The sequence below is a fragment of the Schistocerca piceifrons genome, chromosome X (genome assembly GCF_021461385.2).
Source record: "Schistocerca piceifrons isolate TAMUIC-IGC-003096 chromosome X, iqSchPice1.1, whole genome shotgun sequence".
NCBI classification, from domain to species: domain Eukaryota; kingdom Metazoa; phylum Arthropoda; class Insecta; order Orthoptera; family Acrididae; genus Schistocerca; species Schistocerca piceifrons.
In genome coordinates, this window is record NC_060149.1 from 350,263,716 (window position 1) to 350,287,935 (window position 24,220).

General features: G+C 37.0%; 1 protein-coding gene across 1 annotated transcript in view; it reads right to left on the reverse strand.

The window, feature by feature from the left end:
- Window positions 1-24,220, reverse strand: part of LOC124722880 (vacuolar protein sorting-associated protein 13A-like) — a 752,258-nt gene that overhangs the window by 241,894 nt on the left and 486,144 nt on the right. Inside the window, exons 38-39 of the mRNA XM_047248017.1 lie at window positions 4,357-4,610; window positions 3,478-3,611 (exon numbers count right to left, since the gene is read on the reverse strand). Coding sequence (XP_047103973.1) covers window positions 3,478-3,611; window positions 4,357-4,610 — 388 coding nt within the window. The remainder of the gene's footprint in view (window positions 1-3,477; window positions 3,612-4,356; window positions 4,611-24,220) is intronic.

Here is a 24,220-nt window from a genome sequence, read left to right on the forward strand (position 1 = left end):
CCACCATTAAATTTCAATGTATAGTAAGACAGTGGAGGTTATTCCACTACTTAATATGGTCTCATATCATAAAAACCTGCAAAAAATTTGTTCCTGTACAAAATGCGCTCCATGGGAATGACCATTATCACACAGAATTATGTGGGCTGTTCAAAAGAGAATGATCATAATTTCTTTATGGTTAAAATTTTTCAGGCTTAAGCATTACCATATTATATCCTGTCTGCTTAATATGTTACAAACATGATGAACCATTTTCAGTTTTGGCACTCCTGGTCCCTGCCTACAAGAGGTATGCTAGCTCAGACATTTTCAGTATCCTTCACTGCATTAATGGAGGTGGCGGGCAACCAGAAATATGCAGCTTTGAAATTCTGCTTTTGTCTCAACAAATCTTGAGCTGACACTTATGCAATGTTACAGGTGGCCTATGGAGAGTCTGTTCTTCCTTACAGCACAATGCAAAAATATGTTAAAATGTTTACATGGGAAGACTATCAATTTCAAAGGAAAGTCGATCCAGCGTTCAAGTTACTGCTCTTATGGAAGAAACTGTCAGTACTGCAGCTGTCTTTGTGAGACAAGATCAACAAATAAAGTTATTAACACAGTCTGAAATAATCGACAAGTTGGTGATAGAAAATTTATGTATGAGATATGCTTATGCACAGTGGGTTGCAAGACTGCAGATTTCCAAATGAAAGAACATTCACATGAAGATTTGTGTGCAGATGAAGTTGATGTCAGAAAAAGATCCATAGTCACTTTCAAAGGTAATCACTGATGTTGAAATTTCATTGTATCATTTTGATCCTGAGAGCAAACAGCAAAGGTCTGTGCAGAAATCTCCTTCATTATCATGTCCAAAAATAACAGAAGTGGCTGTTTCTGCTGGGGAAGTTATGTTCACTTCATTTTTTGATATTCATGGAATGGTTTATCAGTATGTTGTTTCTACACACACAACAACTAGACAATACTGCAGGGATGTCCTGAAAACTTTACAAAACCATATCAGGTGACAAGGACCACATATCCATAAAACTGGCCGTATAGTTATATAGTACAGCTTCACACTGCAAATGTTGTTACTAAATAGCTAGCAAAAATCAATCTGAAGTGTATCCCTCACCATCTCTGTAGTTCACATTTACCAGTGTGACTTTTTCAATCCCCTAAAATGAAGAAACATCTTTGTGGGTGGCATATCCCATCATCCGAAGCAGTACAGACGATTCTGAAGGATCTTTCAAGATGTGGCTTCTAGTATGTCTTAGCATACTGGCAGAAATGCTGGGATAAGTATATCACATCCAAAGGAGACTGTTTTGATTAGGACCATCAAAATTATGAGGATGAGGAAGATCATTCTTATACCACACTATTCATTTATAACGTATCCTACATTTAGAAATTGCACATGATACCTCATAGATATACGAGGTGCGGCTAGAAAAAAACCGGACTGATGCTGGAAAAAACATTTATTTACAATTATTTACAATTTCATGTTATCTCCTTCAATGTACTCTCCTCCTCGGTCTCTACACCGCTCCATACGAATTTTCCACTGTTCATAGCAATGCTGCAGATCATTTTCGGTAAGTCCATACATTACTTCCGTCGATTTTTCTTTTACTGCTTCAACAGTCTCAAATCTAGTTCCTTTCAAAGCTGACTTGACTTTAGGGAAAAGAAAAAAGTCACAGGGGGCCAAATCAGGTGAGTAGGGTGGATGATCTAAGATGAGAATGTTGTGTTTTGCCAAAAACGTCTTCACTGACAACGCACTGTGACCTGGGGCATTGTCTTGGTGAAGGATCCATGACTTTTTTCTCCACAAATCGTTCCGTTTTCTCCATACTCGCTCACGTAGGGTAGCCAGGATGCTAATGTAGTAATGCTGATTCACTGTTTGTCCCTCTGGTACCCAATCAATGTGCACAATCCCTTTGATGTCAAAAAAAAAACAATCATCATTGCCTTGAATTTCGATTTTGACATTCATGCTTTTTTTTGTCGTGGAGAACCAGGAGTTTTCCAATGCATCGATTGGCGTTTAGTTTCGGGATTGTAAGTAAAAAACCACGATTCATTTCAAGTAATAACATTTTGTAAGAAGGTGGGATCACTTCCAATTTTTTCCAGGATGTCAGAACAAATCATTCTTCGGTGTTCCTTCTGTTCAATTGTGAGACACTTTGGAACCATTTTTGAAAACACTTTGTTCATGTTGAAACTTTCATGAAGAATCTGCCTAACACTTTCCTTGTCAACTCCTGTTAACTCAGACTCTGATTGTTAAACGGCGATCTTGTCGAACAAATTTACTGATTTTTTCAATGTTTGCTTCAGTTTTTGCTGACAATGGTCTGCCAGTGGGAGTGTCATCACTGGTGTCTTCGCGGCCATCTTTAAATCGTTTAAACCACTCAAACACTTGTGTTTGCGATAAACAATCATCGCTGTACATTTGTTGTAACATTACAAACGTTTCACTTGCAGATTTTCCTAGTTTGAAACAAAATTTGATGTTAACACGCTGTTCTTTCTGTACACTCAATATTTTCCGACGCACAGACAAAACGTCAACTACTTAAAACAGACGCCACGGGCAGACTGAGTGCAGGAGGCAGATGAAACTCGAGCAGTAGGTGGAGCGAGAGTCACGTGACAGGCCACGCGACTTTCAGCCTTATTGCATTCGTTTTATTGTTTCAGCAGTACTAGTCCGGTTTTTTTCTAGCCACACCTCGTATGTCAATTCACTCTAATCAGTTCATTCACCAATTCACCAAGGTTTTGTCTACATTAGTGCATGGAGCATGATCTTCAGAATGCTGACAATGTATATTAATATTTCCTAGCTTAAATTGATGACTCATTTATGGTACTTGAAGTCATGTTGCTCAAAATACATATTCTGCATTTAACAATAAATATCTGTTCAAAAATTTTACTCCTTCAAGGATTCCATCACTGCTGTATGCTTCCATCACACTGTACTGCTGCATGAAACCTTCTTTTGCAATGCCTATTACATACCTATTTCACACAAGTCAAATCACAATGAGTTCGGAAGGTTACTCACAGAATGAAATGCATGCACCTACAATTACTGCATAACATAGATTAATTCTGCAACATAAAGTAATTGCAACCAATATCAGTGACTTCCCTAAATTAGTTGTGAGGTTATATTTTTGTGATACAACCAATAATGTCACAACATGAATAACAATATTGCAATACAGAATATACAAGTATATTTTTTCTGTATAGCCATGACATTAGTGCTTCATCACCATTATCTAAGTATGTGATCAAACATGTATTATTCTTAGGTTAATTAGAGCACCTGTGCTTTGCACTGTCCCTCCAATTTTACTCATTATATATAAGTAAGAGATGACATATGCCAGTTTCATGTGGAACACAATAGTATCACTCTTCACATCTGCAATCAAAATCACTTACCTTTCCATATCTGCATCTGATTCATGTTGACTAAAATCCCCAAAGCCTGTGGTTGACGCAGGGCTACTGGGAAGTGAGTCTGATTTATCATAGGCTGCTGTCATCAGTACCTTGTCTTTCCCATCTGGTGTTGTCTGGTAAAAGTGAAAAATTAGTTTATCCATTGTATTCACAAATACTTGCTTCAGAACATAAACTGTGACCACTGTCTGACCACATTTCCTCTTTAACACTAGTGTAATTTACAGGCTCGGGCTGGACTATGTCTTTAGATCAAAACAGAATTAACACAGAGTTTGTTAAGCAAATTACATATTTCATGATCTTTTATTTTATTAATTTTTCTGCAGTTGGACCTATGTGTCAATGACTATGTCATAATTTAATAACACAACAATTGTGTGCTGTTAGAGTGTCACTATTATTATGTATGTTATTACTGCCATAACTTTTATAAAACAGTTCTGTTCAAACAGAGAAGCAAATATAAATTTTCATTTTGAAAAGCAAATAGCCAGTGGAGCATGAGAAGAAAGTTTTCCACTGTTTATGTGTATACACTTGCATACAAATAATTAATTTTATTTTGGCCTTATAATTATGAATGAACAAGTCAGCGTTATTCAATAAAAATATTTTATTGTTCCATCAATGAAAATTTTCAACAGATTTTTTCATTATGTACACCCTCAACTATTGCAGCAACCACATAAAATCACTTCTTACTACATACTACTTCTTAAACAAAAATCACACAACAGTTACCACTTACAATTGATCATGACACTGGACATATTACATTTCAATTAATACTTACAGATTACTAGTAAATCTCTTTTTATTTATTAAATATCTTACTATACTGTTTTAGGCACCCACCTCTGTCTTTGTTACCAACTGCACAGTTGATTTGGGACCCAAGTAGTTATATAAAGTGAGTGGACCTTCTAGTTCAAATAGTCTTCCATTAGACATTGATGATGGACTATGGGTGAATGCTTCCAAAAGATTGTGAAGGATCTCAATAGAAGATGGTGTCAAGAGAACTTCAAAATGTTCATTTGTATCAATCATAATGTACGTTGCAAACCGATCTGGTGACTCAGTTTCCAGACCTGAATCAATTGAATCATCTGCAGCAATAAAAAAATCAGATTATATGCATAATTTATCTGAACACTTAAAACAAAGTTCAAGTAATGAATAAGAGAGAAAGAAAACAAATTAATTGAATCATAGCCCCATAGGTGACTGTATACGAAGGACATGATGATACAGTCAAATGGAGTGATTTCAGAGAGTGAGGAGATTTTGGACAGTATGGTTTATTTGCTCTTTTCCACAGCATAGCAATTAACTGCTGCTCATTTTCATTTCCACATGCCAGTTATTTTAAGTGTGATATTGTATTTATCACTTTCTGTGTCTTTTAATTGGGTCAATTGTTGATATAGGTAAATATCTAATGAACGGTCTCATTGTTGAAAGTTCACACAGTATCATCAAGTGGCAACTTTCTATTGTTGTGGCCTGTGGGAAAGTATTATAACTGCAACTGTCAGTGAGCTCAGTAGCCTACACCACTGAGACAATTCCTGTAAAAGTTTGTTGAGTTTTTCACGTACAGTTATAAAATAACAATAGTTTTTACAAAATTGTGTACTGTGTGGGGTGATTTCGGACAATGCTGGGAATGAATAAAAGCAGGAAAGGCATTACAGGATGGTGTAATTATGAGCCAGAACTTTTTTATAAAGCTGTTCATGATATTCAGTGGGGCAAATTATCTTATAGGAAAGCATGTGGTTTGTATGGTACGAGGTGCATTCAAGTTCTAAGGCCTCCGATTTTTTTTCTCCAGACTGGAAAGAGATAGAAACATGCACATTGTTTTAAAATGTGGCCGCGTTCATTGTCAATATGTCCCAGAGATGGCAGGACCGTACAGCAGATGGAATTTTACCGCCAGCGGCGAGAATGAGAACTGTTTTAAATACTTAAAATGGTGACGTTTTCCTTACTTGAATAGCATGCAATCATTTGTTTTCTGAATTTGCATGGGGTGAAAACAATTGAAATTCATCGACAGTTGAAGGAGACATGTGGTGATGGAGTTATGGATGTGTCGAAAGTGCGTTCGTGGTTGCGACAGTTTAATGAAAGCAGAACATCATGTGACAACAAACCAAAACAACCTCGGGCTCGCACAAGCCGGTCTGACGACATGATCGAGAAATGGGAGAGAATTGTTTTGGGGGATTGCCGAATGACTGTTGAACAGATCACATCCAGAGTTGGCATTTCTGTGGGTTCTGTGCACACAATCCTGCATGATGACCTGAAAATGCGAAAAGTGTCATCCAGGTGGGTGCCACGAATGCTGACGGACGACCACATGGCTGCCTGTGTGGCATGTTGCCAAGCAATGTTGACGCGCATTGACAGCATGAATGGGACTTTCTTTTCATCAGTTGTGACAATGGATGAGATGTGGATGCCATTTTTCAATCCAGAAACAAAGCGCCAGTCAGCTCAATGGAAGCACACAGATTCACCTCCACCAAAAACGTTTCGGGTAACCGCCAGTGCTGAAAAAATGATGGTGTCCATGTTCTTGGACAGCGAGGGCATAATCCTTACCCGTTGCATTCCAAAGAGCACTACGGTAACAGGTGCATCCTACGAAAATGTTTTGAAGGACAAATTCCTTCCTGCACTGCAACAAAAACTGTTTCACCAAGCCGTGGCCGCACATTCACCAGCCGTGCTGCTATTGGCTCAGCGATTTTCCAGTGGTCAAAACAGACTCCTAAAGAAGCCTTCGCCGCTGCCATGGAATCATGGCGTCAGCGTTGTGAAAAATGTGTACGTCCGCAGGGTGATTACGTCGAGAAGTAACGCCAGTTTCATCGATTTCGGGTGAATAGTTAATTAGAAAAAAAATTGGAGGCCTTAGAACTTGAATGCACCTCGTATACTGATAGACCCTATGAAATAAGGTGTGTGAAATATATCCAGAAACTTGGGAGGACAACCAATACTAAATGAGAAAGAAGAAGGAATGTTGAAGCAAGGTATCTTCCAGGCTGCACACTGCATATTTAATGAAAGGCTCTCTTGGTAAATCTGGCCAAAAAGATAAGATCGTTTCTAAAAATTGACCAGGAGAGGAATGGCTGCACTTATTTTTCAAGTGCCATTCAGAAGATACCTCCATTCTCTTAAGTAAGAATATGAAAAAAGCTAAAACAGAAGTGAACAAAGAGACAGTTAAGATATATTTCTTCAATATCAAGCCAATATTGGAAAATCTCCTGCCTACCAACTTAATTAACTACTATAAAACGAATACGTCAAATGATCAATGCAAGCAGCAGACAATTACAAAATGATGGAATACAAATGCTGAAAAGGTGATGGATTCATCAAAATCTAGTGTTTCGATAATGATAGCAACAAGTGCTGATGGTAAGTTGCTTCCTCCTTATGTTCTTTACACCTCCTTATGTCCTTTATAGTTCTGAGCATATGTGTAGCATGTGGAAAGAAAGTGGCCTTCATGATACACATTTCAGTAGGAATATGAGTGGATGGTTGGTTCTACTGACACCTGAAGACTGATTTCTTACAGTCACTTGAGCTCTTTGGAGAAGCAAAATGGGCTTACAGTGGTGATTGGGGACAACTTATACAGTCATATTTCTTTATGTGTTATCAAAGAGTGTGAGTGGAACAATATTTCAAGAAGTGCACTTGTGGGACCATTTCCAAATGCTTTTCCATTTCTCCTTAAGCAGACACTTACTAAGATCCCAGAAAATTCTACTGAAAACATAAAGAGTGGATTTCACCCCAAAAGCCTAATCCCATTTAATCCAGATCATATTTATGGAAATTGCCTAATGAGTAGGCAAAGCAACACAGGTTTTAAGAAATGCTCAAAGAAGTTTATTATCCTCCAAATAAGCCTGGTAGTTACCACCACTGCAAACAAGACATTTCTTCTGGGATATCAATTATGAAAACAGTACAGGAACAAGTATAGTGCTTCTAGCAGTAGCAAAAGTGAAAACAACCCATCATTCAACAAAGTTTTACTGCTGAAAGAAGAGGCTTTTCTTGTTGCAGATTATAAATAGCCAGGCAGAATGTCGGAGTGCCCACAAATAGTGGTGCAACAGAAGCGTGTGTGAAATTTTTGTGTCCACAAAGGAACTGTAGAAACATGTATATGTTTCCTAATGTCCCTGATGAAGACACAACACAAGAAAGATGAAGTTTTGTGAGTACTTCCTACATCCACTTGGGAACAGAGGGATCTTTATTTTTAGAGAAGATGTGCTTTGGACTTGCAGACCATCATAAATGAATGGACAATTTTGGAAGGGTCTGCAACTTAATTTTGAATGTTGAGAAAGAAAACTGATTTTGATCTTTTCATAGCATTACCTTGTTTTGTTTCTGTCTCTAATATTTCAATTTACAACTTTAAAAATTTGCAAATTTAATTTGTTGGAAAATAAAAATTAACTTTTAATGTATAAAATTCATTATCTCAATCCTTATCAGTTATTTATAATGATGCACAACCTTAACATGTGTTAAAAGTCATTAAAATCGCATAGGAAGAATGTATAATTAAAAAAAGGAAAAAAAAACATCAATTTTTGTCTGACTATACTTTAGAATATACTTTAGATCTGACCTTTTTGAGGATGTCCACATTAAACTGATATCAGTGACCAGAACACTGTTGTGACAACAATGATTACCAAAGTACAAAGGACAATTAAAACAAGCAGAAAGATATAACGTTAAGTAAACTAGATACAAAATCAGTAATGTCTTAACTCAGTGAGAAACCTTAAACTTTCAGCATGGGTCAGGAGCATGTACAGGAACTGTGGCCCCAGTTTAAAAGTATAGTTGACAACACACTGGATAGATATGTACTCAGTAGAACAATTCATAATGAGAGGGAACTTCCATGGTATACAGTCACTGTAGAGAAACTTCTAAAGAAGGAGAGACTGCTGCATAATAAGTGTAAAACAAAGTGTAGGGCTACAGATAGAAAGATGCTGAATAAAACGTATTTGGCTATCAAGAGAGCAATGTGTGATGTATTCCATAATTATCATAGCAGAATATTGTCAAATGACCTTTCACAAAATCCAAAGAAATACTGGTCATATGTAAAGGCTGTTAGTGGTACCAAAGTTAGTGTCCAGTCCCTAGAAAATGAGACAGGAACTGAAATTGAGAGTAGCAAAGAAAAGCTAAAATACTTAATTCTGTTTTCAAATTTCCTTCCCAAAGGAAAACCTAGGAGACTTGCCCCAATTTAATCCTCGTACCACTGGAAAGATGAATGAAATAAGAATTAGTGTCAATGATGTTGAGAAAGAGCTGAAATCATTAAAACTGAACAAAGCTCCAGGGGCCAATGGAACCCCTTTCAGGTTCTATACTGAATTTGTGGCTGAGTTAGTCCCTCTTCTTGCTATAATCTATTGTAGATCCCTCAAACAAAAAACCATGCCCAGTTCTTGGAAAAAGTCGCAGGTCACACCCGTCTACAAGATGGGTAGTAGAAGTGGTCCACAAACTACCATCCAACATCCTTGACATCAATTTGCTGCCGAATCTTAGAACATATTCTGAGCTTACACACAATGAGGTATCTTGAACAGAATGACCTCTCAATGCCAACCAGCATCATTTTCAAAAATACTTATCATGTGAAACCCAGCTCACATTTTTCTCACATGACATACTGAAAGCTTTGGATCAAGGCAACCAGGTAGATGCAGTGTTTCTTGATTTCCAAAAAGCATTTGACTCAGTACTGCACCTATGCTTATTGTCAAAAGTATGATCATATGGGGTATCAAGTGAAATTTGTGACTGGACTGAGAATGTTTTGGTAGGGAGGAGACAGCATGTTATCTTGGATGGAGAGTCATCGTCAGATGTAGATGTAACTTTGGGTGCGCCCCAGGGAAGTGTGTTGGGACCCTTGCTGTTCATGTTGTATATTAATGACTTTGCAGACAGTGTTAATAGTAAAATCAGGCTTTTTGCAGATTATGCAGTTATCTGTAATGAAGTAATGCAGTATATTGAGAGAAGCTGCATAAACATTAAGTCAGATTTGATAAGATTTCAACATGGTGCTGAGCTTGTAAACTTGCTCTAAATGTTCAAAAATGTAAAATTCTGCGCTTCACAAAACAGAAATGTGTAGTATCTGACTATAATATCTATGAGTCACTGTTGGAATTGGCAAGTTATACAAATACCTAGTTGTAGCACTTCGTAGAGATATGAAATGGAACGAACACATAGGTTCAGTCATGGGTAAAGCAAGTGGTAGACTTTGATTTATTGGTAGAATACTGGGGAAGCTCAATCAGTCTACTAAAGAAACTGCTTACAATTCACTCGTGTGACTCATCTTAGAATAGTGCTCAAGTGTGTGGGGATGATACCAGATACGACTAACAGAAGATATTTAACACATGCAAAGAAGGGCAGCACGAATGGTCACATGATTATTTAATCCAGGGAAGAGTGTCACTGATGTACTGAAGGAACAGAAATGGCAGACTCTTGAAGATAGACATAAAATATACCGAGATAGTCTGTTAACAAAATTTAAAGAACTGGTTTTAAATGATTACTCTAGCGATGTACTACAATCCCCTATATGTCACTCAAACAGGGATCATGAGGATAAGATTAGAATAATTACTGCATGCACAGAGGCACTGAAACAATCATTCTTCCTGCACTCCATAAGTGAATGAAACAGGAAGAAACCCTAATAACTAGTACAATGGGACGTAAACTCTGCCATGTACCTCACGGTGGTTTGCAGAGTATAGATGTAGATGTAGATGTAACTTTGCACAGAGATTTCAAAAAAATGTGTGTCCAAAATCTCCCAAATCCATAGGGTGATTTTGGACACTATTTGTCTATCTAAGGCAAATATAAGTACACACAGATTTTTTATTTTTACGATATTTTATTTATACCCTACCACACACATAAAAAACAATGCAATCTAACAAAAGCTATGCAAGATATGGTGAAAATAACCACAAAACTATCCAAAATCACTCTGTTTGGTGGTACTTTAAAACAGTAAATAATTGAGTCATGCTGCAGGTTCTATTTTGAGAACACAGTACAAGCACCCCATACTTCTTATCTTTCTAGTTCTCCTTTTTCTTTCTTTTTAATAGGAAGGTAACTAAAAACATGGTGAGAGCTTTTAGAGTTCAGTGGGCTGCACATCAGTTGCACATTCTATTCATGTAAATCAGGGTCAGCCATAGCATGTAAAACTGCAAGTGAGTATGATGTGTGGACCATGTGCAGGCTGACGCTCCAACTGTATGGGCTTTACTCAGTACCCCTCAGAAGTACTCGTTACAGTGCAACATTTATTCAGCATTGTGGCAAGGCGTTTTTTGGTTGCATGACATTGTTCAATTCGGCAGAATCATGGTGTCAGTGCTGTTTAACTTTTGCAGTTTGTTTATGGCATGAAAGATGTTATCAGATCCAGTGAGTGTTTCCACAGATTAGATTAGAGTAGTACTTGTTCCATAGATCATGAATACGACACTTCGTAATGATGTGGAACATGTCAGGTTAATAAAAGGTGTCTATACAAGATATTACATTACACAAAATATTAAATGACACTTAACTTTTTTTTGTGGGTGTTGGGGAAATTATATCCAAACATTAATCTAATGAGTAGAAGGAGTTGCCATTCAGAAATTCTTTCAATTTCCTTTTAAATGCTATATGGCTATCTGTCAGACTTTTGATGGTATTAGGTACGTGACCAAAGACTTTCATGGCAGCATAATTTACCCCATTCTGAGCCAAAGTTGGATTTAACCTTGAGTAGTGAAGATCATCCTTTCTCCTAGTGTTGTAGCCATGTACACTGCTATTACTTTTGAATTCGTTTGGATTGTTAAAAACAAATTTCATAAGTGAATATATATATTGTGAGGCTACAGTGAAGATCTCTAGCTCTTTAAATAAGTGTCTGCAGGATGATCTTGGATGAGCTCCAGCAATTATTCTGATTACACGCTTTCGTGCAATGAACACTCTTTTACTCAATGATGAGCTACCCCAGAATATGATACCATTCGAAAGCAGAGAATGAAAATAGGCATGGTAAGCTAATTTACTGAGATGTATATTGCCAAAATTAGCAAGGACTCTATTAACATAAGTAGCTGAACTCAAACGTTTCAGCAGATCTTCATTGTGTTTTTTCCAGTTTGACACCTCATCAGTGCATACACCTAGAAATTTTGAATATTCTACCTTAGCTACCGATTTCTGATCGAAGTCTATATTTATTAATGATGACATTCCATTTACTGTGTGGAACTGTATATACTGTGTTTTGTCAAAGTTTAATGAGAGCCCATTTGCAGAGAACCACTTAATGATTTTCTGAAAAACATGATTTACAATTTCATCAGTTAATTCTTGTCTGTTGGGTGTGATACCTATACTTGTATCATCGGCAAAAAGTACCAGCTTTGCATCTTTGTAAATACAGAATGACAAGTCATTAATATATATTAAGAACAGCAGAGGACCCAAGACTGAACCTTGCGGCACCCCATTCTTGATTATTCCCCAGTTTGAGAAATCACCAGTTTTTTGCATATTATGTGAACTGCTTATTTCAACTTTCTGCACTCTTCCAGTTAGGTATGATTTAAAAAATTTGAGCACTGTCCCATTCATACCACAGTACTTGAGCTTATCTAGAAGTATTCCATGATTTACACAATCAAAAGCCTTTGAGAGATCACAAAAAATCCCAACAGGTGACTTACGGTTACTCAGAGCATTTAATATTTCATTAGTGAAAGTACATATAGCAAATTTTGTTGAAAAACCTTTCTGGAAACCAAACTGACATTTTGTTAAAACTTTATTTTTACAAAGGTGTTAAGCTACTGTACAGTACATTATTTTTTCAAGAATTTTGGATCAGAGAGTCAGAAGAGAGATTGGGCGGTAGTTGTTGACATCAAATATACCCCCTTTTTTATGCAGTGGTTTAACAATGGCATACTTCAGTCTATCTGGGAAAATACCCTGCTTCAGAGAGCTATTACATATGTGGCTAAGAATTCCACTTATTTCTTGGGAACAACCTTTTATTATCTTGCTGGAAATGCCATCAATTCCATGTGAGCTTTTATTCTTGAGAGAGTTTATTATCTTCCTAATTTCAGAAGGAGAGTTTGGTGGAATTTCAATTGTATCAAATTGTGTGGGTAAGGCCTCTTCCATTAACTGCCTTGCTTCTTCTAATGAACATTTAGATCCTATTTTCTCTACAACATTTAAAAATTATTATTCAAAATATTTTTGACTTCCGGCTTGTTGTTTGTCAAGTTTCCATTCACTTTGATGGTAATGCCATCATCCTGTACTCTTGGTTGCCCTGTCTCCCTTGTAATAATATTCCAAATTGTTTTGATTTTGTTATCAGAGGCATTAATCTCAGACATGATGCACATGCTTCTGGACTTTTTAATAACCTTTCTTAATATAGCACAGTAGTTTTTATAATATTTGGCTGTTTCTGGGTCATTACTCTTTCTTGTTGTTAGATACAGTGCCCTCTTGTTGTTACAAGATTTTTTATTCCCTGTTGTAAGCCAAGGTTTTTTGCATGGTTTCTTATAATTAGAAAGAAACAGTCTAGCAATCTATCATCAGCAGCTTATAATAATGAATGGCAATGACAGAAGACAAGGATACAAATTCTGAATATCTATTATGTCATATACAGTCACATAACTGACGGATGCCACAAATTTGCTATGGAACAAAATTACAACACCAAGATGGAAGACTTTAAAGATTCAGTTGACAATAAAAGACAAAAGATTACAATGACTGACAGATGGGATTCATTGTACTGCACATCAAGAAGTATGTTGTGTTAAATTTTAAGGTATGCAGCACATAATGAAATTGGTGGAACAAACAGTAAATTTTCTGATGTCACATGTATTATTCCACTTTCAGTTGCAGCAGTTTTTGATGGAATTGGACAAGGAGTATGGAAACTATATATTAGTGCAAAAAGGCTTTGATTAAGTCAAGGGGAGTGCCTGCCATGACTTCTTGATCTAAAATTAACTCCTGTTGAATTTATGTAGGTGAAAGGGGAACAGAAATGAAAATTAGAACATCTGGAATTGATTGCTGACTTTGCATTGTAAATGGAATTGCTGCACATTGCCCATAGTGAAACAGCTTATGCCTGATTTGATGGGGATGCATTTAAAAAGGAAATTGCATCACAGAAGAAACAAATTCTGAGGAAAAAAAACCAGCATCCATTTTCCAAACTTGCAGGCATCCAAGAAAACAAGAGGTTTCAAGAAATCATTGTGGTCTTGAAAGAACTGCAAACAGTTTTCTAAAGATTTTGAGCAAATTGCCAATCTTACAACTGTTTTTGAGATATTTTTGAGACCATTTTCCATTTCAGTCAAAAGCACCCCTCTGCATGTGCAGATGGAACTCATTGATTTGTGATGCAATTTGCATTTGAAAGACAAATTGTTTTATATTAAAATTGTACAGGAGGTCTCTGTTACTTTCCTTAGGAATATTTTCCATGTTTCCATAATGAGATTATAAATGTGTTAAAATATTTCTATCAACATACATATGTCAAGGGCTTTTTTATTATAAAATTAAATAAGTCAAAATTATGTAGCAACATGAGTGCAAAAATCTGATATTTTCTGTCTCCCTCCATATACTGACAGTTTGTACCAGATAAAAATAATATTATGTCTTTAGCATAGCAAAAATAATTAAATACTATTGAAAATCTGTTTTGTTTATGCTTTATGTTGTTGAGAAATATTAAATCAAGCCATATGCAATGTGACTGTATGGTCTTTTAAGCGAGGCAGTTTTGTAGTTTCCCTGTCTTAATCCTCCTCTAGTTGAGACAACCTGGCATGGTTGTCAGGGAGACTGCTAAGGTACCTAAGCAGGAGCATTGCTTGCATGCTGAATTCTTGGGTGTACCTGATGTTAACAGCTCCACAGGTAGCCTCAAGGAGTACGATTGCTTTCCAGATAATTTTAAAATGGAAAAGCCAGATGCGCTTATTAAGGATCTAACACTAAGCATGTGCATCACCAGCCAACAACATTAACAACTAAGGATTAAACTACTGAGCTAGTTCCTACTGACTGTAGAATGATCTGATATAGAAGCATTCCAGAGGATCATGAGAGGTAATGTAATATTCACTTTTTTCAGATAAGAGCATGGAGATGATATATCATCTTTTTGGTACATTATAACTTTCAAACATTATATGGACTTCAGCATAATGATTTGTTAAGGCTATCATACTTTGGTGTGTAAAACTTAAGGTCAGAACTAAGTCTCACATGATGTGTCACTGCCATGTAACATAGCTTGAAGAAACTTTGATCATACATAGAAAGAACTTCTACAGTATAGTACAGAAAGTAACTGAAAGAAATATGCAAAGAGATGAACAGACATGAGCCTTTTATTCAGTGTCAATAATTACATTCAAGTCACCAAAATTTATGATGGTGCTGTGGACATTACAAATGGCTGGAGAGATTGAATAATGGGTGTGATCCCCATGGATGACAATGCATGCTCGGCAACACACTCCCATGCTGGTCACAAGGTTGGTAATTAGTTCTTAGTGTAAGGCATTCCACTCCTCCACCAGCTCAGTCGACAACTGCTGGATGATCATTGGTGCATGTGCACAAACTGCAATATGTTTCCCCGAAATGTTGCAAACATACTCAATGGAATTTAAGTCTGGGGAGCAGGCAGGTCAGTGCATTCACTGAAAATTACCTCACTCCAACTGTCCTTCCACCAGCACTATTGAATGCAATCACACATTGTCATCCATAAAAATGAAGTCAGGGGAACATGTACCCATGAAAAGACACGCATGGGAATGGGTACAGTGTTACAGTTAAAATGACTCGTGGGTGTATCGTTTTCAAAGATTTGGAGGTCAGAATACCAACGCAATATATGCCTCCCCACACCGTAACACCTGAACCATGAAAATGATCATGTTTAACGTTGTTCTTGGGTGCAATACATGTTCCACCTCCCTCCATATAGCAGTGTATCCAAAATTACTACCTAGACTAAATTTTGTCTCATCTGACAAGAGCATACAACCCCACTGTAGGCACCATCACAAACAGTGGTGCCAATGTGTGGGTAAACACAATGTACTGGTTGTCACGTAAAAAGATGGCCCCATGCAGTCACAATGCCACTGTGAGTTTATCAGGTAATTGTGGATGTACCCCCATATGATGAGACAAGAGAACAAATAAAGTAGACAAGTTCCTTGTCAAATATGATACTTTTGGTGGTCCAGATGTGATGGTGTGCAAAGGAATAATGTCACATGATCACCTCCAAATCTTTGAATGTGTACACACACCAGTCAACGTTACTGTGACACTGTACTCCTAACCCACATGCATTTTCTCAGGAGTACATTCAGCTGGGATTGGATGTCTCTCATGAATGTCATAGTTCAGAAAATGCAGAAGACTGTTTGTAGCTCCAACATTTCTGAAGAGAATAAAGTTATCTGTAGACAAATATTTCACCAAGTCAATTGCAAAATCAGAAACACAGAGAAAATCAGAAATACTTGTATGACACCTGATCCTACATAAAAGAGGTCCCCTTCCAGGTACAGCAAGGAATGCTGTATGCTGATCTTATGCCTCGTCATACTGCACACAAAAGATGCCAATAGCCAAGATGACACTGTGGTTTGTCAGTATCAATTGGCTTGTCTGACACTAGAATGATGGAGTTCCCATGATGTAATGTGCATGTTTTATCAAACCAATATTAAGGATTATTGAATGAAGTAAATATCACAGTACCACTTTCAGTTGCATAGAATCGGTTCCAATCTTGGTTGTAAAGTACATGATTCATGATCTTTATGTAAGTAAGATATATACTGATGTATTTTTGAGCTATACACCTTCTGTCTTGGCTTATAAATTTTAAAACTATTTTTGTGGGTTATGAAGTGCAAACATAGATCCACGAAAATATGGTCATATTATTGGCTTCACATTAAAAGTAACTGGAAAAGTAATTCAGCAGAGAACATGTATCTGTAAAAGATGTAAATTGCTTTCACATCATTCATACAATTTGTAACAAATGCTGTGTGTACTCAGAAAATTTCAAAATTTATATAAGTTATGCAACTTTACCATAAGTTATTTCATTTAGTAAAAAAATGGAATTTTGTCAAATTAAAACAAATGTTTTTCATGTCAAATATTTTTGAAGTTCAGATTTTTAACTCAGGACTACATTGAATATCTTTTATATTTATTTTAATTCTCAAAATTTTCTAACCATTTTACTTTGTTTTTCACCAATGTTAAAACTGGATATCATTACCATAATTAATTTGATAAAGAAATTTCTAGAATATTCTAGTGGCAAAGCTATGTTATAAATATTACCATGTGTACACCAAGGAGTTAATTCATATGTTACATTAGAATGAGACACATCATAGTTGACATGTGTCTATAAGCAGTTTGCACTTATCTGTCGGATAATGCAATAACTCAATAGGGTGAACTGGAATCAAGATTTATGTAAAGAGATTTTCAGAAAATCTCTATTACTTGTAGTGGAAGATATAATAAAAAGGTTGTAATCATGAATTCTGAAAAAGTGCCTCAGTGATGGTTATAAAATTGCAATGATGTCATGGTCTTGGCAGTAGAACTGATTGATTTGATACATGGAACAAAATTTTCATTATTTTAATATAACCACAAAGTGGAGCTTGTAATGGCACATGCTCCTATAACATTTACTTTTCCTCTATAGTAGTTGTCGATACAAGTATTATTTTTCAAATTTTGGACAGGTCAGCATTATCTCCATTGCTTTTCTGAAACCTGTCAACAAATTTTATATACAGTATGTTATATTTAAATGTAAAATTTATGAAAAGGAATTACTTCATAAAATATTTTAGTTACAATGCTACAATTGATAAGTAATAGTTCTGAATGTACAGTTAAAATTATTTTTTTAGAAACATTTGAATTTATTAATTATTTGGACACTTAAAATTTCTTTTATTAATTACACAAATCCTGTACTGTTTACTATGTTTATTTCTAGATGCATTTACGAAATAATAATCGAAATTAATAACATAAAGAGCACTAGCAGGAATTCATTTGTTAAGAAAAACTGTAAACCCTTTGGAATATTCATATTTCCACAAAGTGAGAGAGTCTGTGACGAAGCAACTTGGGATCTCTTTACTTCCTCTCTTGTTTTGCCTCCTGCCTCCTTAAATTCATTTTTTTCATTTTTGACTAATTATCATTAATATACATGAGTTTAATCAGAGTTTTCATAACAGAGAAAGGTTGGCCCTCAGTCTTAAGAAATATAGCACCAAATCTAATTTTGTCCTTAGTTTTGTGTATGTAATCAATTTCCTAATTTATTTTGACTATTCCTAGTTAATATCTTTGGTTATAGGGTGAAATCAGCAATTGTTTTGTGACTATTGTTGACTTATAAACAAATATAAATTCTGTACTAATTATAAACATTAAGAAGAAGAACTACTAGGATTCTTAAAGTATTTATGTAGCTCTATTCGAAAACATGTTAGCAAATTCAGGCCTTAATTAATTCCAAAATAATTACCGGGTTAAAAGTATTGTTTGCATAACTATATCTGTTAATTTCATTATTTAAACAAATAATTCAGCCTAACCTTTGTGACAGAAGGAACTGTTAATGAGAAAGAATTTTTTGATGTGTTCAGTTAATTGAATGAGTTATATTTTAATTGTAATTTCTGTAAATTGAACATAGTTTCAGTATCAATTATTGTGAGGATATATAAAAGCCTGATTTTTGGTCCTGAGACAGTCAGTTCATTGCTGATTTTCAGACAGGAAGTCTGTATCAGTTAGAATAACAATAATTTACTAACTTAACAGTGAAATTAGTGTAACACAAATGGGCCATGTGTTAAAACAATGACAGTTTCTGTGCAATTTATTTTAGAAATAGTGTTGCACGTACCTTATTATTCTTATTATTCTAAAGAACTGTGAACAGTGTGGTTATGTTTTTACTGCTCATTGATGTTCAACAGCGAACTGTTGTAGCAGTATGTGGATGTTTGCCTGCAACGTATTAATGATGCTTATTGAAATTTACCAATAGTGAACTGGCTATATAACTGTGTAATATTGGGGTGTTGTGAACAGTGAAAGTACAGAACTTTGAAACGCAACTGTGCAACAGTCAGCTACATCATTTACAGTAGTCAGTGTCGAACTTCCGACCCCCCTTCCCCTCTTTTTCAGCCAGTATAACAATACAGAACATCGACACCAAGGACTATTAACGAAGAAACAAAGCAGGCGAACATCACAAGCCGTAAGCATTCCTCTGATGTGATCAGGCATATTTTTGTATAATAAATGTGAACAATGTAATTTTGGCTTTGTTAATGTGAAAAATCAGAATACTCTATGATATGTTAAAATGTGAGAACATCAGTGGAAAGTTCTACAACAACAACCTTAAATTTATTTAGTTCAAACCAACTGGGAGGACCTGATGTTAGATTTTCAGCTTCAAGAATCAGACACCTAGTAAAGAAGAACTGGAGCCATCTCAACACGAAAAGCTAAGTAAACTTGAAAGTTTATTGTAATCTTCACTCCTCTCAAATCTTCTTAAAAGACTTTGCTTACTTACTTCTTGGGCTGAGCATTGTTTAATGTGGACAATACATGGAAGAAGGAAGGAGAGGGGGGTTTACAAGATGAAGCCTCCACTAACAAGAGTTAATGAATAAATTTTTCCAGTGCCTTGTAAAGACAGGGTGGTGATGAAGATCCACATGTTAAATTGTATTTTTTGAGAGGTGTACCTGTGTGTAAGTACAAGGTGTCACCCTTTCCCTTTTCATCCATACTTATGCATAACATTGTGAACACTAGATTAGTCTTTAGAAGTACTACTTGCAGTCACCAGCACTGTACAGTTACACATGATAAGCACAATCCAAAGTCCAGAGAAAATTAAAACAATTAAAACCAAATCATCTAAACTTGATCCTTGCACATGATAATAACACAGGAATCGCCTCTTGCTGATAATACCAATTAAGTGTATGAGACAGAATTTCTCTTCATACTCTCTCATCAACACACATCAAAAAAAGGTTTGCATCACCTCAGTTCCGAGAATTCCGGAAACTGTACAGAAAATTGGAATTGAGATCATTATAAACATCATTTTTGCCCTTTTTATTGCTCATGAAAACCACACATTGCATGTTTCACCACCATACAGCAAGACCTACAGAGGTGGCAGTCCACGCTGCTGCACACACTGGTGCCTCTGATACCCAGTAGCACATCCTCTTGCATTGATACATGCCTGTATTTGTTGTGGCATACTATCCACAAGTTCATCAAGACACTATTGGTCCAGATTGTCCCAGTCCTCAATGGCTATTCGGCATGGATCCGTCAGAGTAGTTGGTGGGTTATATCTTCCATAATTAGCCCTTTTCAATCTATCCCAGGCATGTTCAATAGGGTTCATGTCTGGAGGACATGCTGGCCACTCTAGTCAAGTGAGGTCCTTATACTGAAGAAAGTCATTCACAAGATGTGCATGATGGGGTTCATGAAGATAAATGCCACGCCAATATACTACCGACGTGGTTGCACTATCAGTTGGAGGATGGAATTCACGTATTGTACAGCCATTGTGGCACCTTCCATGACCACCAGCAGCATCCACATAATGCCACCCCAAACCTTAGGGAACCTCCACCATGCTGCACTCGCTGGACAGTGTGTCCATGGTGTTCAGCCTCACCGGGTTGCCTCCAAACATGTCTCTGATGATTGTCTGGTTGAAGGCATATGCTACACACATTGGGGAAGAAAATGTGATGACAATCCTGAGAGGTCCATTCATCAGGTTGTTGGGCCCATTTGTATCATGCTGCTTGGTGTCAAGCTTGCGATGATGGACCTCACCACGGACATCGGGAGTGAAGTTACGCATCATGCAGCCTATTGTGCATAGTTTGAATTGTAACGTTGTAACGTGATGTCCTGTGGCTGCACAAAAAGCATTATTCAACATGGTGGTGTTGCTATTAGGGTTCCTCTGAACCATAATACATAGGTAGTGGTCATCCACTGCAGAAGCAGCCCTTGGGCAGCATGAGCGAGGCATGTCATCGACAGTTCCTGTCTCTCTGTATCTCATCCATGTCTGAACGACATCACTTTGGTTCACTCTGAGGTGCGTGGACACTTCCCTTGTTGAGAGCAAATGCGATCAAACTGCGGCATAGACTGCTTAGGCATGGCTGAACTACAGAAAACATGAGCCTTGTACCTCCTTCCTGGTGGAATGACTGGAACTGATCGGCTGCCGGACCCCTTCTGTCCAATAGGCGCTGCTCATGCATGGTTGTTTACATCTTTGGGCAGGTTTACTGACATCTCTGAACAGTCAAAGGGACTGTGTCTATGCTATAGTATCCACAGTCAACATCTATCTTCAGGAATTCTGGGAACTGGGGTGATGCAAAACTTTTTTGATGTGTGTAAATCACAATCAAGTCCTAATCTGATGGCAGGCTCATCAATTAAGTTCAACACTCAGTACTGAAAGCATGTTTATTACTGACACCAATGTACATATGAAACAGAAATGACCTTCTGAACAGAGAGTACAACTATTTATACAAACAATAAATACTTCAGGCTATTGTTATTTATGCAAACATCAGATATTCCAGAATATATACAGATTATAGCTTAAGAAGATAATTCTAAACAACAAATAATTGTTGTTGGTTGGGTTTGGAATGGCAGACCTAAGCAGAGGATGACACTAACCACTATGCCACACTGAATGTGCCACAGCTCAAGATGTTGCTCTCTCTACTGGAGAAGTAGTGACTGACTGTTTCAGACGTTTTCAGTTGAGTTAATTACAACATCCTGGATTTAATTCTAGACAATGGTCCTCTGTGCAAAGGCACTGGCATATTCTCATATTCCAGTCATGTTGTTACATCCCATTCAGTATGATGAGAATCGAAGTTAGTCGCTCCCATGGAAGCTCTGTGATTGTTGATTGAGTCTTCAGTTTCCTTGAAACTCTCATCATCGATCCACACCTCTGGACTATAGTAGGACTTCATATGGAGGACATGGATGACATCTCTGCATTTTTGTCTTGTTGATGAATGGTTATAATTCTCAACTTCAAGTATGAGAGCTGATAATCATTGAAGGATACTATATAACTGCAACTAGTGCTTTAGTAATTTTTATGCACAAGCATAAAAAGTCAAAACCAAGTCTCCTAGGCTGCATCTAACTGGCTGATCCTTGGTGTTGTAGTGTCCTCAGTATTCTTCAAGGGCTCCGAGGGTCTGTATATGAGCCAGTTGCTTCTTTCATCCTGGTGGTGAGGTGTTTCACATAGTCATACTGAATATCATCCACTTCAAATGCAAACAGTATTCATTTTCATTTTGGCCTCGTGACTGTTGAGCAGAACAAATGGTATGAAGCCCATAGAATATTGCTTCACTATGTTGTATGCAAATGTCACAACAGAAGTCTCTCTGTTCAGCATCAGTGTATATCAAGAGCATACTTGCCTGTGTCTTGTTAAAGCATTCTGTGAAGCCATTTGTCTTGGATGGTATGCAGGTTTCATGCTGTGGATGATGTTGCAATGTGAAATTACCTCTGATATTAGTCTAAACTGGAAAACTTTTCTGTGATTAGAGGTAATCACACAGCATGCGCTGACTTAAAAAAGGGGTGTTGTTCAAGGAACTTTGAAATTTCTGGAGCTTTGGCAGTTGGTACAGTTTTGGTGACAGCAAGGTGGACGATGTAGTCAGTGCACAGTATTATCCACCAATAGCTGTCTGTCAGCTTTTGGAACCTGCCCAAGACGTCAATTCCAGTTCAGTGGAATGGCATTGCTGCAGGTGGGGTTGATTTCTTCATGTTCAGGCTCCTATGGTTTTCAGCAGAGCTGGATTCCCTCTGTTCATAATCACTGTCATTTAATGCATTGATGACTGAGATTTCATCCACATTGTTGTGTTCTGTTGAAGGATTTCTTGAAAGCCAGCCTGCATCCTTGGGTTTGCATTCACTTTTGTATACCACTGTGATGCCATTTTCCTGAAGCCTCAGTGTCCATCTCGCTAATTGACCCAATGGATTCTTCATGCTAGTCAGTCAGCATAAGGAATAATGGTCCACCACTATGGTGAATGGTTTGCCAAAAAAATATGGCCAAAACTTGCTGAGGGTCCAAACAGCTGCAAGGCACTCTTTCTCAGCTGTGAAGCAGTTCACTTCAGTCTTGGGGAGCACTCTGGAAGCATAAGCTATCAACTTCCTAAATTTGTACAAGAACTGTCCCTATTACAAAACTGCTAGCTTCAATGCAAAGTTCTATCTTGGAAATATGTGCATACAATGCTAGAACTGAAGAAGACATTAGCTCCTCTTTAAGTACAAGGAAAGATCCATCTTGTGCCTTGTGCCAAGAAAATTTTTAGTCTCTCTGCAGTAATTCTTGTGAGGGACATGCCTTCATACAGAAGTCTTTTATGACTTGCTCAAAGTACAGGGTGACACAGAAAAAGAGGAACATTTCACAATCTAATAAAACTAGAAGTCATGAAGGAAAGAAATTGCACTCATAGTAATTGAAACCTTACAACTTTGCCATTTATGAAACACTGATGGTATTTATCATTTTTTAAAAATTATATCCTTTAGATAGCATCCTCCTGTATGAATACATTTGTGAAATCTGCTGTTGAGATTCCTCATTGGCCACTGCAACATCTCAGCTGGGGTACTGTGAATTGCATCCCGAATTCTCTGTTTTAACTCATCCAGGGTTCTTGGTCAAGTCATGTTGACTTTACTCTTGAGATAGCCCCACAAGAAAAAATCACAAACGGATAAATCTGGTGATCAAGGGGGCCAGGGAACATTACCAAATTGTGAGATCACAGGGTTACCAAAAAATTCTTGCATATATGCTATTGATTGCCATGCAGTATGATGTCACTTAGTCCTGTTGAAATCAGGCTTCTTAAATGTTTACAAAGTTGTTCAACGCAGATGTAACGACAGATCGTAACGTCTCCACATAACGATCGACATAGGTAATTATTGTGTTCCCCTGTTCATTTGTGGAAACATATGATCTGATAATCCCATGTGATGAAACGCCACACCACACCACACTGTCACTTTACTAGAATGTAAAGGGCACTCATGGATGTCATTAGGATTTGTGTTTGCCCAGCAATGGTAGTTCTGTTTATTCACACAACCTGTGCCTCATCTGACATTCACAACTTGTTTAGAAATTCATTGTCATTGTTTATTTTTGTTATCATTTGTTGACAGAATCCTAATCATAACCAGTAATTGTTGTCCTTCAATTGTTGCACCATCTGTAGTTTGTAAGGATGAAACTTTAAATCAAGATAAAGAATTCTGCGAACACTCTCCCAGGACATTCCAACCACTGCTGCTT